Raw genomic sequence first — 17,448 nt, 5'->3', positions numbered from 1 at the left:
GAGCCAGGCTTAGAAGTCTGCGGCTCTGGAATTTCCAGGCCCTGGTCCTGTCACTTAGAAGCTGCGTGACTTTGGCTAAGCTACCACCCTCTCTGCTCCTGGCTCTGCATCACAGTTGGACCCAACAGTAATCATCACCAGCACCACTGGTAGAGGGTTTACTGAGTGCCAGGCACTACATCAATCAACAAATATACCTATGCTCCCTCATTTAACCTCCTAATGGCCAAAAGTCGTAAGATCATCTTCATGTTACAGATGAGAAGACCGAGGCTCAGAGGGGTTAAGAAACAGCCCCAAACAGCTAGTAAGTGCTAGAACAGGACCTCAAACTCAGACCTGACCTCAAACCTCAGGGTCTTATCATCACTAGTCTAGGCTGCCCCCCGACCCCGGGACTAGCAACCTTTTCCACATCAAAATTCTAGGATCCTGTGGGGAGAGGATCCTGTTTTTTCCCAGGATAAAATCACAGTTCGGAGGGCTTGAGGCTTCCCCAGAACCAGGGACAGTCTGGGTGGTGGCTGGGAGATGTGGGCAAGTGTACACAGACTGCCTGGAGCAGAGCAGGCTCTTGGGTACATCTGTAAACTGAATGAATGAATGAATGAATGAATGAGTGCCAACTCCATGCCAGACTCTGCTCACCCTGCCATCCCACCAGAGGCTTGGTTTAGAAGTTGCTAGGCATGCAGCTACCCAGTTCATGCCAGCTTGGGTGGGGGTGTGTGAGCCCCAGGAGGAGCCCTGATTGGAGGAGCTGCATTCTGGAAGTTTCTTGCCGCTGAGGGCTGACTTCCCTATTGCATCCCTCCACCCCCAAGTTCAGCTAAGTCTGTACCCATGGGTTCCTGCATCGCTGGATTCTCCCCTAGCCTGAGGGTTAATGGGCAGCAGGGTCACCCTGGGCCCACTGTGGGGCTGAATCCAAGGAGTCCCCGAGTAGAAAGAGGAAACTTGGAGGGGTGAAGCCAAGCTTTCCTGAACCTGGTGCCCCTCCCTGTCCGACAGAGATGGGGGGTGAGCACATGGTCTGCTGGCTGAGCTACCGCCCCAGATTCTAGAGCCCATGGATTCCGGAAAAGTTACAAGCTGACCTGTCTGGCTCTTCACACTTCTATCACTCAGAGCATCCCTTTCCAGGGTTGAGTTTGGAGCGTCTAGGTTTGGTGAGAATGAACAGGGCCACTTCTGACTCTCCTGGTCAGCTCACACGCAGCTGGCTCCCAATCCCAAACCCAGAGCCCTTCAAAGCCCAGGGAAGGCTCAGAGTAAAGCCTGGTGGAAGACGGGGCATGACTGGGTTGGTGACCTGGGTCTGGGCAGTCCTAAGGGCAGCCCCAGAACTGCCTTCCTAGCCCCAAAGACTGGGGGCTCTACATGGGAAGTGGCATACAGTAGGCACTTGATAAATGCTTATGGAAAGAAGGTTTGGAGAGATCTGGTGTTCCCAATCCCTGGGTAGGTCCAGGTCAAAGCTGCAAGGGGCTTCTGCCTGGGGGGACCCCACCCCAGAGGTGGTGGAAGCGATGATGTTCATGGGCCTTGGGACTCCTCGGGGCATCTAGAGCCCTGGCCATCCAGGCAACGCTTGTGGTCACCGCCAGGCAGCTGTCCTGGGAGAAGCCTCTGGAAGTCCCTGGAGGGGGCCCTCCCCTGGCATGCCCCCAACCCTGACGCCATGGAGATCCCTTAGGAGCCCCAGCACCCGCAGTGAGATAATAATGACCATAATGAGAACAGTCACCCACACATGTGCACAGCGCTTTTACAGGTTACAAAGTGTTTCACATACATCATCTCATCAATTCCTCACAACAGCCCTGTGAGGTAGGCAGGGCGGGGAGTAGCGTTTCCGTTTATACAGATGTGGAGACTGAGGCCCAGAAGGGGTCAATGACCTGTTTGAGGCCACACAGCAAGTCAGCAGCAAAGCTGGGACCAGAGTTAGGCCTCGGCCCCTGGCTCTCTCCACTGACTGTGCTGTCCTCCAGGAGGACCCCAGCCCCTGTCCAGAGTCTCAGCCACACTCAAGCCAGGCCCCGCCCCCTGGCAGTAGTGCTGCCTGGCAGCTCAGCAGACAGGCCCTCACCCCCACTGGGCAGCGCTGTCCCCTCCACCCGCTCTCCGCCAACAGCCAGCCCAGAGCTGGGCCCAGACCCCCACCCAGCCTTCTCCTGGCGACTGCCCTGGACGGGTGGGCAGGCAAGTGGGGCTGGAACCTCCTCCCCTGTTTTCCTGAGTGATCCCTCCCCACAGGGGAAGAGAAGAGAAAGGAGGAAGAGGAGGAAGAGAAAAACAAGAAACTGAGTTGGAAGAGGGCCCTGGAGCAGTCAGGACGTCAAAAGTTTGCATTCCGACTAGCTATAGGAAATAGTTTTTTTTTCTCTTTTTATTATTTCAAGTTTTCATAAAAATCCATAATTACTGAAACCCAAGTTACAGAGGAAGTTCGTAACTTTTTTATTGAATTATTGACTGTGCCGTGTCAGCTTCCGACTCCAGTCTGTCAACGTGTGCCCCTGTGCAGGTGGGGTCCCCAGGCCTGGACTTCTGAGGTCCTGGTAGAAAGAGGGCAGGCGGTGAGGGCCAGCGGGGGCAGCAGGGGACGGCGTGGGAGGGAGAAAAAGAGTGTGTGTGGAGGGGCTGGGAGGAGGTGGGAAGGACTGGAGAGCGAGCGGACGGCGGCCAGGTCCCTTCCCCTGCCCGGCACGCCCCAGGGTCCCCGCCCCCCGCCCCGGCCTCATATCATCTTCATATTGAACTTGCGAGGTGCATCGGCGGAGCTGATGCCTGCGTCCGACTTGCGGGGCACATACTCAATCTCGATGTTGTGCTTGGTGTTGCCCTTGCCCCGGCTCCAAAGAAACAGCAGCACCAGACAGAAGAGGACGACGCCCAAGAAAGAGATGAAGCCCATGGTGGTGGCGATGATGAGGGTCTTGATGTCGAAGGGGAAAGGCACGGTGGCGCGGGTGCTGTTGGCCTCTCCCTCGCCCGGCTGGTTGGAAATGAAGGCGAAGGTCTTGTTGGGTTGATGGGGCCAGTCGGGCGAGTAGCTGCGCACGTGCAGGTGGGCAGGCATGGAATCGTTGCCGCCCGCGTTGGCCGCGATGCACAGGTAAGTGCCGTTGTCCTGTACCTGGGCATAGCGCACCTCCAGCGTGCCGTCGGGGAAGACCGTGAGCCGCCCGTTGCTCTTGGCCGAGACCAGGTGCTTGCGGGGCGAGAGCCAGAGGATGGCGGGCGGCGGGTCGCCATCCGCCCGGCACACGAACTGCACTGTGTGGCCCTCATCCACAAACACCTGCTGGGCCTTGCGGTCCCGGATGCGGGCACGGCGGCAGGTGAAGTAGTTGGGCAGGAGCACATCAGGGAAGTCCTTGAACTCCTTGCCCTGGACGAACTCGGGCGTGGCACACGTGGGCTGCTGCCGGTTGAAGTTGAGCCGCCAGCGGCGCCGGAACACCCACAGGAGCCGGCAGTCGCAGGCCAGCGGGTTGGAGTCCAGGATGAGCGTCTCCAGGTTGCCCACCGAGTGGAAGGCCGACTCCTCCAGTGTGGTCAGCTGGTTGCCGGAGACATTGAGCACGCGCAGGTAGTTGAGGCCGCGGAAGGCGTAGGGCTCCACCACGGCCAGCTGCCCACCCACCAGCTGGATCTCCTGCAGCCTTAGCAGCTCGTGCAACATGGAGCCCTCAATGGTGCTGATGGGGTTGTAGGAGAGGTTGAGGAAGCGGAGATAGACCAGGTGGCGCACTGCCAGATAGGGCACAGCGGTCAGGTTGCAGTGCGTGATAGACAGGGACGTCAGGTTGAGGCCATAGAGACAGTTGGCAGTCATGGTGTCCAAGTAGGGCCAGTGAGAGATCTCCAAGACCTTGAGCCGGTACAACCTCTTGAAGGAATAGTCCCGGATGGCATTGATGTTGAGGTGCCGGAGCCGCAGGACGATGAGACCGTGCAGGTGGGACAGCGCCTCGGTGGGGATGGAGGTCAGGTTGCATTTCTCCAGCGTCAGCTGCTCCAGGCTGTTGAGGCCGCTGAAGGCTCGGTGGGAGATGTAGACGAGGTCGTTGTCGCCGACTTCCAGTGACTTGAGGTTGTACAGGTCCTGGAACATGTAGTCCAGCAGGATGACGATCTTGTTCTCGCTGATGTCCAGCTTGGTCAGGTTACTGAGGCCGGTGAAGACGCCCAGGGGGATGAGCTTCAGGCGGTTGCTGCGGAGCCCCAGCGTCCGGAGGTTGAAGAGGTTGTTGAAGGCGCCAGGCTCCACGGCGCTCACGATGTTCTCATTGAGCTCCAGCTCCTCCAGGTGCGGGAAGCTGGCAAACTCGTCCTGGTTGAGCGTTTTGATGCGGTTCTTGCCCAGGTCCAGCAGGCGGGTCTCAGTGGGGATGCCCTCAGGCACCGCCACAAAGCGCTTGCGGTGGCAGAGCACTGCGCGGTCCTGGGCGGAGCACTCGCAGCGGGGCGGGCAGCCTGTGGCTGAGCCTGACAGCACCGAGCCCAGCACCAGCAGGAGGATGGGCTGCCAGCAGGCCAGGAGGGGGCTGGGCATGCTCCTCACGCCCCCCGCCAGCATCCTCTCGCTCACCTGTGGCCAGGAGCAAGCACAGGACAGAGGGGGCGGTTAGAGGGCAGTGTCTGCTGGACCCCCGCCCAGAGCCCTCTGTGCCCTCTGCCCTCCTGCCCTGTCAGGATGTCCCTGACACAGAGAGAGAGGCAGGGGTCCAGAGTGGCATATGACACCTGCCTGGGACCCCACAGTGAGGTCCAGATGCCCAGGCCAGAGGGCCTCCTGCCACCCCATGCTGCTTCCTCCTTGCCCCTTACCCTACCCAGAGCCCTCCTGAAGGACCCTCCAGCATCCCTGGGATCCAGGGGGCTCATGGAAGGGGTAGGGTCACTTCAGATGAGCCTGGTGTTGGCACCCTACGCTGCATCCACCTCCTTTCCATTTTACAGACAATGCAACTCCAGGCATGCACTTCACACCCCACCTGGCACCCTGAGCCTCAGCTTCCCCTGGTGTTCATCAGGGATAAAGCGAGACCTGTTGAGCTGCCCTCAGGGCTCACAGAGGGAATCAAAGGGGCTCAAAGGCTGAGGCCTCTAGGAATAGCCAGCAGAGGAGCACATCTGGGCCCCAGCTTGCCAGGCAAGGGCTTCTGAGGCTGCTGGGGCCCACCCTCTCCGAACTTCAGCCTGAGCATCCCCAGGCACAGACACCACGGCTCCCTCTCCATCAACACTGTGCTGAGCTCGAAGCCCAAGAATCTTGGGCAACCAGCATACCCAGTGGTTCCAGCCAGTGTTTGTGAAACTGCTCCCCAGTGGGGTTTCTGGATCAGTGGAGGGTACCCCCTTCCAGAAAGCCAGGACCCAGCCGTAGTGCCTCCCTGGGGAATCTTTCCAACTCTATCCTTCCTCTGGGTCCCCACGGTGACCCACCCAAGCTCCTGAGCTCAGGCTCCTGCTATTCTTTCCTCCTGGAATGTCCCTTCCCCCGGTGTGTTGAAACCCCATCTTCAAGGCCATTGCTCTGAGAAGCTTTTTCTGATCCCCAGTTGGAAGTGTACTCCCCTTCAAAGACTCCCCCCAGGCTTCATCCGTCTGTCTCTCCGGCTTCCAATCACCCTCCTCCTAGTACCAGGGTTCTGTGCAGCTGCTGGTCCGATGGGGGAGCAGTCAGACCCCCACAGCCCAGGACGGCGCAGGCAGCCCTGGAGGTGCCGGTCCACACTGGGGCACTGGGGACGTGAGGCTTGTTACAGCTGGGCCCTGAGGCACGTGCAGGATTTGGGTGGTGATGACAAGGGAGACGGTGCCGGGATAGGGGTCCAACCTGAGTACAGGCTGCAGGTGGTGTGAGCAAGGGGTGTGCGGGAGTTCACCCCCTGATTACTCTCTCCTAGCCCGCATTCAGAGGCCACTTGCTCCCACTTCTGCTAGACTGCTCTTCCCTCCTCTATCTCTGTTCCACCCTATGGGAAACTGGCCCAGCAGGGTACTTAGGGGGCTGGGAGGACTAGTCTGGACTCCTTCAAACTCCAGAGGCTGGACCAGACGATCTCTGGGGGCCGAGCTGAAGCCCTTCTACTGCTAGTGGGGGTGAAGATCCATCCCACCCAGCCTGGCACCCTTGGGGCTCTGCTGCCATCCACATAGCCCACACTCATGGCCCTGAGGGGGCCTCACTGTAGGAAGGGGATGCCCAAGCTGGGAAGGTCCCATCTCTCTGCCTCAGCTCAGGCCCTTCTCCCACCCCTTCAAGCTCCTCCCCACACCTGCACACAGCCTCCACTTCCAAAGCTACAGGTCTTATCATCTGCACTTCAACCCTTATGGCAACTGGGGCTCAGAGAGCTTGTGGCTGCCCAAGGACACCCAGCCAGTTGAGGAGGTGGATTTGGGACCAAGGCTCTGGTCTGTCGGACTTCAATGACAATGCTCCAGCGGTCTCCCAGGACTGACAGGCACTCCCTGGTTGTTGATCGACTAAGTGACTGATTAACTAGAGAGGGCTCCTGGTGTCACTGACATGTTATAGAATCTGCAAGGTTTTGTTATTCCCAAGGGCTCTGTCCACCACCACCCCCCCCTTCCCCTCAGCCCCTCTCATCCTCTCTCCAGAGTTTTCTGTGGTTTGGCCTCCCCCACCCCACCCTCATCAGGCCATTTTCCACAAGTCACACACGCTGCAGTGACCCACCAGAAAAGCAAACATCCTGACAGGCAATCAATAAGTAATTGGGATGGCAGCTGGGGCTGGCGTGGGTGTGAGCTTGGGGACCGGGAGAGGTAAATAGGACTTTTAGTACCCAGCTCACCACTGCACTGAGGCGTGGGGTAGGCTGATGGAGAGGGTGCTAAGGAATGAGAGAGGGGATAGCGAGTGCACAGGCTACCTTGAGATGTCAGTAAGACCCTCATACAGACAAGAATCTGGCATATGAAGACTCCACCCCCTTGTCTCAACCTACCCATCTACCTCCTCTCCCACCATTCCCCCCAGGGAAAACACCCAGGTATCCCAGCCTTGTCCTGCACATTCCTGGCTCTAAACCATCTCCTTTTGGAGATCTCTCCCAGCCTCACTGCCCCAGCAGCCTTTGTGACCATCCATCCCAAAGGCCATCTCCTCCATGAGGCCACCCCTGATCTACTCAGTCAGAAATCATCTCTTGCCCACAACTCTGAAGTACCTTAGATTTATTAGTAATGACATTATGTAACTGATGTATAGCACATCTCATTCTAAAAATGATTTGAGCCAATGACCAGAAAAATTATGTTACAAGATGATAAGAAGATAAAGCTAAAGAAGGCAAGCCACTCAAGAAAGAAGGTCACAAAATCCTATATAATGATTAAAGGTGAGAGCTTCCTAGTGACCTGAGCAAAGAGGGAAATGTGCTCCAAAGCCTCAGCATTTGGCGCCTCTCCTGTGTCGTAGTATGTTTAATCCTGGGTCAAACTCCCATGGGTACATTTCTCTCACCTGCTAGAGAGTGAGGTGCCTGAGGGCAGATGATGTGTCTGCAGCCTCAGACCAAGGTGTGGCACGGAAAAGACTCAACTGAATGTTCTTTGAAAGGAAGTGTGTGTGCATGAGAGAGTTTTTGCAGGGGCTGAAGTCACTCTGATGAAGCTGGCTCTGGAGCAGGCCCACTGAGCAAAGAGAGACCTGGGGGATTCAAATACGTTGATAGAAAAGCTGGTCGGCATTGCCCTGTGTGGCAGGCCTGGCAGTTAGACCCCCAGAGCAATGGGCCATACTCCACGGGACCAGGATAGCTCCAGAAGGGCACATCCTCTGAATTGCCTTTTACATGTGACTGTCCTGAAAGATGGGGAAACTGAGGCCTAGAGGGGCTAACATGGCTTCCCAAGCTGGTACAGCACACTGGGCCTGGTCTCCAGGTCTAACACCCCCATAGGGTCCCTGTCATCTAGGGATACTGGTAGGGTTGTGTCTGACGGGGTCACCAAAACTGCTGAGTGAGCAACGTGCTGCTCCCGCCCTCCTGGCACCATTAATCCCGCTGGTTACCCCTGCAATGGCCAAGGAGAAGTGTTCTATGCATTTTAATCAGTGTTTTATTTTGGATCCTTGCCCGCTGAAGGGCTTCCCACAAGGGCAAGAGTTTAAAAATTGGACCAATAAATACAAAGGAAATGAACATCGAAGGCTGGCAGGTGGGCAGGCAGAGGAGAGCCGTGCCCGGGCCACAGCATACAGAGCCGACAGCAGCCTGCGTCCTCCCAACCCCAGAGCAGTGGGAGCAACCGAGCCATCAGACCTGCACTGCAGACGGCCACCTGCCACCATCACACCCTCACTCACGTAGTGGGGCAGATGCAGCCTGGCTCACTTGCTCCCCACACCAGCCACTCCACTGTGTGCCCCTCAAGGACGCCTGCCCTCCCTGCCCTTTCCCCCGCTGTGCAGGGAGGGGCTGATTCCAGGGTCCCTGAGGGAACCCACACAGAAACTGGATCTTCCCCAGCTAGAAAGTCAACATCCTCAAACCTGCTTAAGGGATGAAGGCGAGTAAGGGCTCAGGCCCCAAATTGTAGTTTTACTGGGACTGTAAGGATCTGAGGTTGGCATCCCCAGCTGGGGCCTTACATTGGGGCTGTCCCTCGGGGTTCAGGGTTAAAGAGTATAACTGGTGGAGACAGAAGGGGCATAGGATCATCCATGGATGGACTTGGAGAACCCTAAGGGAGGTCAGGGGTCATCCTCTCTCCTAAGGCAGCATCTGGAGGCCCCTGGGGGCAGGGGCGTGCCTCTACCACGCACCCAGCCTGGCCCGTACGAACTGGTCAGACGCCTGCACTGAGGGAAGGGTTGGGACTAGCATCTTCAGACCACTTGCTACAGGCCAGGTTTTAGGCTTTATACACACAGTCTTAGAAACCCTCACCCAGCATTCAGAGATATTTCCTACCCATTTTACAGATGAGAAAAGCTGAGGTTTCCAAAAGGAAGTTCCTTTGCCTTTAGGCCTAGGCTACAAAGCTAGGAAACAGCAGATCTCCGTTCCTCCTGGTCAGGCTGCCTGCCCCAAGAGCTACCACAAGTGGAGCAGGACTTCTTTCAGACACACAGGCCAGTTCAGAGCCAGAGGAGGGGCAGGCGTGTCGCGGCAGCGCTAGGGTAAGGCCCCCAGGGCTAAGGGAAGGCACTAGTCCTTAGGTAGCTGCATGTAGGTAACTTGCCCCCTAAATGACAAAAGCTTTTCCCCAACTGTCAGAAAACTGTATGTTGAACACACTGTATTTTTTCAGTGTTTTCCCACCGTACCATTCTCCTTTGCCTGCTGCCACTGTCTATGCTAGAATCTCACCTAATTTGGGGTCGGCTGCAGCACAGGATGGAAGGTTCAGTTATTTTTGGTTTACAGTATCAATATTTCATGGTGTTCCCACTCAGTGTTCCTCAGGGACCGCAGGGATCCCCAGTACACACAGGCATGAGATCCCTGGCATGGAGGTGCCCACTGCCATCCCCGGGGCCCGTGGACCCCTGGGTTCCCAGCCTGGCTGTGTGACCTGGGGCAACTGTGACAGGCTGCTTCTTCACTGGGAAATGAGGCTGTTATGCACGATCTCATCTTGTCCTGACACCCTACATTCCTAAGACCGGGTCTGCAACAGGAAGGAAGGAGGAGGGAGGGCAGACTTGGGATGGGGGACTGAGGGCTTCAGAGAGTCTGCCTCGGGCCCCGCCCAGCTCTACTACCCTTTCCTACTGATTGTCAAAGCCCTGGGCCTGTTAGCACATCCTGTTTCCGCCACCACCCCTTGAGGTGGGTCGATTACTCGGAAAGGTGAAGGGACTTACGCTGTGTCACCAAAGATTGCAGGCAAGGCAAGGTCTAGATTCTTCATGACTTGCCCTGTCCCCAAGTTCCTGCCTGTCTGAAGTCCCTTCTCTGCTTTCAGCTCCAGGGCACAGAGCAGCTGGATCCATTTCATGAAATGATAAAGCACGTTCGTGATAAGAGTACCTGTTCAGAGGCAGCTGTGGCCACGTGGCTGAAAGTAGGGTAATGGGGGGGTGGAGTGAGGCCTGTCTAGAAAGCCCCGATGGTCACTCCATCCCGGGGCCTTTCTCCCACAGCGATGGTCGACCCATGCCTGGAGATCTCCCACTCAGCCTTCAGAATCCAGCTCAAGGGTCTTCTACCCCAAGCCGCTCTTTGCAAGTCCCCAGGAAGAAGGGATCACCTCCTGGGGGTCCCTCTGGATCTTGGGTGGCCCTCCGCCAAGCACTGCTGGTGTGTTTACCTCTCTCCCTTCCTCCCTCTGTTAGAGCCTCTGCTGCCTCCCCTTCTGTGGCCCCCAGATTGAGAGCCCCCAGTACAGGGCTGGGGCTGCTATAGCTCAGCACCACCAGGCCCAGCTTCAAGGGGCAGAGAGCCCCGACACACAGCTGCTGGGACAGCGCCCAAGAACAGCTCTTGACTCCTGGTCTAAGCTCTTTACAGAGGCTTCAAGGAGGAGGAGGAGGTGTCATGTGGGCTCAGGCTGAACTACAGATACATTTCCACCGGCCAAGTCAGGGACGGGAGGGGTGGCATTTCAGCCAAGAGAACAGTGCGGGCAAAGGTGTGCAGGGTGGAGGTGACTCGCGTCCGGGAACATTTGAGAGCATCCAGGGGCTCCTAATTGCTTCTCTCTTACCCCAAATCCTGACCTGGGTCCCTGGACTCCTTTTAAAGATCCTCCATTCTGGCTTTCCCGGGCTAATCCCTGCTGAGGTGTGAATGGCTGATAATGGCTTAAGGTGTGAGCTGCTAATGGGGGAAACTTGGTCTTCCCTGGTCAGTCTGATCCAGCAGGGCTACGCTGAGAGCCTGGGGAAGGGCAGGGGCTGCCCCCTGGCACACGGGGAGGGGGTATGGGGGCAAAGGAAACCCTGGGAGGAGGGGTTAGCACCAGGTTGAGCTCTGGCAGGATAAATCCAGACCGACTGTGGCCCGCAGGCAGGCAGCTGGGCCGCGTCCGTCTGTCTGTCTCCTCCTGGGCTGGTCTGCCTGCCTTTGCCTGCCCTCTCCTTCTCCCTTCTCCTCCTCCTTCATCCGCCCCCAACGGGGAGAGAAAAATCAACCTGAAAGAAAATTGAGGTCATGTCCTTTGTCGTGTATAATTCTTTATTTTCCTCTTGCTCTTGGTTCTAGCAAAGAGTTGCCGGGCCCCCGGGGTGTGTGTGTGTGACGTTTGTGAGCAGGCAGCCATGTGTGGCCTATGTGGGTGTGTGTGCCTGCTGTCCCTCCTCCTGCCACTGCCACTCCCTGCACCCACCCTCACCCCCGGCCACTGCCATCAGCCCCATCTCTTAGGTGCACTTGGAAGCTCAGTCCTCTCCCAAAGGTGCTCCCCTGGCCTCTCAGCCATGGCCGGGCTGGAGGGCGCTGGCTGGGTGCAGTGTGCCTGCCTGTTTGCTAGGGCGGCTGCCCCTGTGTGGCCCTGGGCAAGCACCCGTGCCCCCTGCACCTAAGGGAGGGGCGCCCCTGCCCACCCCACCGCCTACCCCACTGAGCACAGCTGATCTCAGGAGCTGACAGCTTTCCAGCCAGTTCGCAGCCCCAGGCCATTTGTGGGATAAATTATGAATTTTAATTGGCAAAGCATCTTAGTGTTTAAAGGCTTCTATGTATAGGCTTCGCCCTCTAGGAGCTGCTGGCTCGCTGCGGAGGAGCAAGGGTGGGGCAAGGCCTAGAGAAGGCTACTTCTGAGTGGGCAAAGGGCACTGGGCTCTGGCCAGGGCACCCTGCCCTGCTGTGTGACCTTGGGTGAGTCCTGGACCACTCTGGACCCTGCTGCCCTTCCACACGGTTGTTCTGAGGTGAGAGGCCAGTGGGGAAGCTAGGAGCCGGCACGGGGGAGGCAGGAGGGAGCCACTGGCTCTGGGAAGCTTCCTTGTTGTCTGCTGTGGGCCTGCCTGAGCAGACAGCACTCCTAGTTGGATTGGTGCTGTCCCAGAATTGAGAAGGGGTACACAAGCACCCATGTGGTGACCTGACGGGTCTCAAGGAAAGTGATGGTCCTGCACCCCCATACCTCCCTTCCCATCTCTCTCCAGGTCTGAGATGCCAACCCAGGCCCTCGGGGACAGGAAGATGCCCCCGAAGGACTCTGACCCCATCCACCGCCCAGGCCAGGGGCCCCTTGGGAGGTGCCTAGCAGACATGCCTGCTTCATCTCCCCTCAGCCCCCCTCTTTCTGGGGCACCCAGGGCCCTCTCCCAGTTGGTCCAGCCCTCAGGCTCCTCTACCTTGGGAACAGCTCAGGCTGGCCCATTTCAGACTTTGGAGGCCTGAAAACCAGCCAATCCCCACCTGGGAGGGTCACAAGCCTTGGGCTTGGGAGAGGGGCGAGGTCACAGCCTCAGAAACCCAAGGTGGATACGGGGGAGCTGAGGGGAGTGGTGGATCTAATGTGGGATTTGAAGGCCAGAGACCTAATAAATATAATGATGATGATGATGATGATTGGAAAAACCCTAACAGAGGACTTTTGGTGTGCCGGCATTATTCTAAGTACTTTACATATAAAAATTAATTTAACCTCACCACAACCTGTTGAGGTAGGCCCTGTTATTGTTCCCACTGTGCAGATGGAAAAGACAGAAGCACAAGGAGGTTCTGTAATTTGCTCGAGGTCACAAAGAGGTTCTGTAACTTGCTCAAGGTCACAAAGCTAGCATGATATGAACTCAACAGGCACAACTGATGCCATCACCTGACTGTGCATTCATGAGAAGCCCAAACTTGGGACGGCCCTGGCATCTCTGCAAATCTCTAAGGTGTGTCCCAAGGCAGAGGGTATAAAGGGTCCAGTGCACGCCCACAGGGTAGAACCAAAGACCCATGTGTGGAGTCATAGAGGAGGCCTATTCAGTTCAGTACGAGGAATCAAATGGAAGATCAGACGGCTCAGGATAGAAGATGTACCTTGGTAGATAATGAGTGAGCAGGCTGTCATGAGAGATATGCAAGCAGAGACCGTGGATCAGGGACACTGCAGGAAGACTCCTCTGCTGGGTCCACACCTCAGCAGCCCCTCTTAGCTCTGAGATACCCCCATCTTGCACCCCAGTAAAGGGAGTTGACATGGCCAGCCCCCCAACTGCATCTGCAACCCTGTGCTGGGCCAGACAGAGGAAGCATGCTGGCCAGGCCCCCACCCCCTCCTGGAGCCACGAGCCGGTTCTCTGCAGAGGGAAGCAGAGGAGGTGGCAGAGAGAGATTAATTCCCTGAAATGGGAAAAAAAAGAAAAACACACACACACCACACACCCTAATAACATGTAATAAGAGGTTGGAGACAAGGAACAATGCCCTGGTAATGTCACCCTGGCGGCAATCAATTTGGGTGTCACATGAAATAGGCCTAATTATTCCTCCAGCCCCGTCGCTCATCTCTAACCAGCTCCAGGGGCCCAGGCCCGGGCGGGGAAAGCGGTGTAGAATCAATTGTTGGTGCACCAGGCTGGCAGAGGGAGCTGCTCCAGATTAGCTTGCCAGCACCAGGTTTCTCAGCCCCTGAGGGTAGGCAGGGGCTTGAGGGCCTTGCAAATGCCCAGGAGCCACCTTGCTCAGCCATCCCTCACTTGCTCAGTGGGCAAGGGAAATCAGGGAGGACTCCCCAAGGAGGTGGGAAAGAAGGAGGAGCGAACATACATATGTTCATCATTGTTCATTCCCCAGGTCACCAAACTCTTAGCACTCACCAAGGCCAAGCCCCACACCAGGTGCCAGGGGTTTATCAGGGGCTGTGCATTATTAAAATAATGAAGCAAAGTCTCCTTCTACCTCCCAAGCTAGGACCACCCCTGCCCATCCTGTGGGTGAACACAGAGCCACTAGGATTCCTTTGGCTCTAAGTGTGCAGGAACTTAAGCTCTCCTTGCTCCTTCTTCATTCCCACTTCATTGGGGAGAACTGCCTGACTGCTCTTGCCCATCCCTGACCCGCTTGCCCAGGGTTTATACAGACAGCACCTCAACACCTGGGGAAACTGAGGTGCAAAGGGAATGATTGCTTAGTGAGCACCCATTACACACTGGCTGCTGCTGCCTATCTCAACCCCCATTTCATACACCAGAAACTGTGAATTTCGGATATGCAAATCAAGGCCGTAATATAAGATCATTTTACACTCATTCAATCAGTAGAAGTCAAGATGTCTGAACATACCGAGTGTGGGTGCGGGTGGGGAATAATGGGGATACTCATCTCCTGCTGGGGGAAGCATAAACAGTCCAACCAATTTGGAAAACACTGTGGCACATTTCCTAGTAAAGCTGAATATGAATATGACCTACAGCAATTCCGCTCCTAGCTGTGTGCCCCAGAGATGCTCTGCCTGTTGTCTCAGGGGAAGAGACAAGAAAGTTCACTGCAGCACTGTTTGTAAGAGTAAAAAGGGAAACAACTCACATGCCCATTAATAGAAGAATAAATACACTGTTTATGTTCAAACAACAGAACATTATGCATCAGTGAAAATGAATGAACTACATTTATCATTATTTGTAACAATATAGATGAAACTTAGGCATATGGTGTTGAAGAAAAAAGGCAAATTCCAGAGGACTGCACAGTTTCATGTTCCTTTTACAAAGTTCAAAACTAACTAAAACTGAACAATTTCTCTATATTAAAATGTGATTTTTAAAAGGCAAGGGAATACTAAATAGATAATTTAGGGTAGTGGCTGCCAAGGGATGGGGTGAGAAGAAACACATGGGAAGATGCATATCGTTATTAAAGTGCTAGTGTTCAGGTTGGGGAGTAGGGTCATGGTGTTCATTATATTAGTAGTCGTAGTAGTAGTAATACTAACTACATTAATTAATTAACAGGCCATGCCTGGACCGGTGAGCAAGAGTCGCAGACCAGAGCTCAGGAAGAAGGCATTCTAGACTGAGCCCCATGCTTGTAAGCTGGGGTCTTTGGGCAAGTTGTTCTACCTCTCTGGCTCTCAGTTTTCTCAGCTATAAAATCAAATCTCTGTACCACCTACAAGGCTAAGATTGAGAGCACATCACTGATACAAACTATGAGTAGCTAGCAGTTCTGGAGAGTTTACTGTGTACCAGGCACTGTTCTAACTGCCTTGCATACATGAACACACTTAGTCTTCATAATGGCCCTCTGTTATCCTCACTTTACGGATAAGGAGACTGAGGTCCAAAAGATTAAGTTACTTGCCCACAGTCACAGAGCTAGGCAGTGTGGAGCTGAGATTTGAACCCAGGCATCTGGCTCCAGGTACCACACTCAACAACCTCACTATAAAATGACACAAAAGGAACTGAACACAGGAGGAGGGGACTGTTGTCAGAACAGCTCTACTGGGTCCACAGAGCCCAAGAATATTCATTCATTCATTCAACACATAAATGAAGGTCAGCATCCCTCAAATGCATTTGGAAATGAACTTGCCTTCCCACTGTCTTTCTACAAAAAAACTGTCCCTGATTCTGGAATCCTGCTTTCTGTGTCTCTGCCAAGTCTTTTACTGCCTCAAGAGGTACCCAGTCTCTCTCTCTTCCTGGAGGACCCCTGACTGCCGCAGCCCCCAGGAGCAAATCCCAACCTTCTCTGCGTACTAGTGTGTGCTACTGAATACCCTGCCTTGGCTCTCCCCAACCGCTGCCTGGGGCATCCTTGACACCACCTACCTCTGTCCATCCATTACAGGCAGAAGACACTGTGTTCCTTCCAGGTAGTTTTTGCTACCAGAATCAGCTGCTCCCTGGTGCCTCCCAGCATCTTTCTTATCCCCAAGGCCAGGCAGGGGAGCCCAGGGGATGGGCCCAGGATTGCCCCGGGTGTTCAAGGCAATCCATGGGGGCCATGCGAGGGCCTAGCCCAGAGCAGAGCAGGCAGCTCAGCCAGGATGTGTAGAATAAATGCATGAATGAATTGGCTGGTACAATATTAGGTGCAAACCAGGCAACGTAGGTGCGTGGAGGAGGAGGGTCAGTGACGTGGAGCAGTCAGGGAGGCTTCCTAGAGGAGGGGCCAGGAGAAGAGAAGACCTTCTGGGTAGGTCTTCTCACAGCTAGACCAAGAGACCCCAGCCAGCAAAACCGAGGCTCTCACTCTGAAACCACCACCACCTACAGCCTCCCCTCCCTGGCCCTTCCCTAGTCCCACAGGACCCACTTCCTCAACCCTCCACCTGACACACTGCCTCATGCCTCCATGGGACCCTGTGCAAACCACTGCACTGCTTCATCTCTCAGCAGGAATGCATTTCTCCCACCCTCCAGACCCAATCATGATACTCTCACCATTTGCTTTGGTGGCACGTGGAGAGCAGTAACAGATGAGCCATCGCTGGTACCAGGGATCCTGTCTGGCTTTATGCTGACCAACCCTCAGAAGACTTTTTTTTTTCTTTTCTTTTTGATATCCCCCTGGAATTCTGGGTTTTAGAAAATAATACCTAGTATAGGAAAAATGGGTGCTCCGGGGCAGGGGATAGGGGAACTGATCTCTAGGAAGAAGACTACTGCAAGGGGTAGAGTGGTCTCTACAATGCCCTCAGCCCACAAGCCATGACAAGTTAGCCTTGAGCACCCACCCATCCTCCCAAACCTGGCCCCTTGGATTCGGGACCCATTCTAACTCCAGGCACTGGGGAGCACTGCAGCCCTGACCAAGCCCTACCCAAGGCCCATCTCACACATAAACTGGCAGGGAGTGGGAGAAGGGGCAGAGACAACAAGAATACCAACAAGAATACCTGCCCTCGCCTTTGCTAAGCCTCCCTCCAGGAGGGGCAGCTGGGTGCTGCCGGGAGCCCCTATCTGGGTTCCGAGGAGTTCTTGGCCTCTCCCTTCTGTCACCTAATCCCCTGTCTCCTGCCTCAGGCCATGGGGAGAAAGCAGGAAGGGCAGGCAAGCTGTCCCAGCAGACCAGGTGCTGGCATCTTCCCAGAGGTGTGAGGACTCTGAGCCCCTCCTGGCCTACACAAGGACAAAGGGTCTGGGAGCTGCTGACCCTCCCTTCCCTCACAGCACTCCTTGCTGGATGTGTGGAAGCCCCAGGCTCTCTGCCGCCTCAATGCCCCGGCTCATTGCTCCCTGGGCATGGGAGGCACCGGTGCTGGAGCCATTGGCGTAACGACCAGCAGGGCTGAGCCAGAGCCGGAGCCGCGGGCCAGGTTGGGCTGCACACCCTCCAGCTGCCCAAGCCGAGCAGAGGAGGACAGAGGGAGGGCTGGGCTGGCAGGAAAGGGGCTTGCCCAGATGGTACTGCCCCCACCTCAGGGCTTCCTGCACTCCCACCCCACCAGGGCAGAGCTATTGCCATCCTCCCAGATGCCCCAACTCCCCCACCCCGACCCCAGGACCTCTGAGAACAAAGAGGAGGTGCCATGCCGGCACAGCCAGGGCTGGATGGAGCTGGGCTGGGA

The 17,448-nt window shown here is 55.8% G+C and overlaps 1 protein-coding gene across 3 annotated transcripts in view; it reads right to left on the bottom strand.

Annotated features, from left to right (window-relative positions):
* Positions 1 to 1,750: 1,750 nt before the first annotated feature.
* The window catches only part of LINGO1 (leucine rich repeat and Ig domain containing 1), a 77,987-nt gene continuing 62,289 nt past the window's right edge, over positions 1,751 to 17,448 (bottom strand). For 2 of the 3 annotated variants that reach the window (XM_082386986.1, XM_082386984.1), the window contains one exon: positions 1,751 to 4,600. In XM_082386986.1, the coding sequence (XP_082243112.1) occupies positions 2,744 to 4,588 (1,845 nt within the window). In that variant the 5' untranslated portion in view covers positions 4,589 to 4,600 and the 3' untranslated portion in view covers positions 1,751 to 2,743. Of the gene's footprint in view, positions 4,601 to 9,856; positions 13,455 to 17,448 lie in introns of those variants that run through there. The other variant, XM_082386985.1, reaches the window with a different exon arrangement.

The sequence above is a fragment of the Balaenoptera borealis genome, assembly GCF_965194805.1.
Source record: "Balaenoptera borealis genome assembly, chromosome: 3".
Taxonomy (NCBI): domain Eukaryota; kingdom Metazoa; phylum Chordata; class Mammalia; order Artiodactyla; family Balaenopteridae; genus Balaenoptera; species Balaenoptera borealis.
This window is presented reverse-complemented; position numbering and strand designations above follow the sequence as displayed.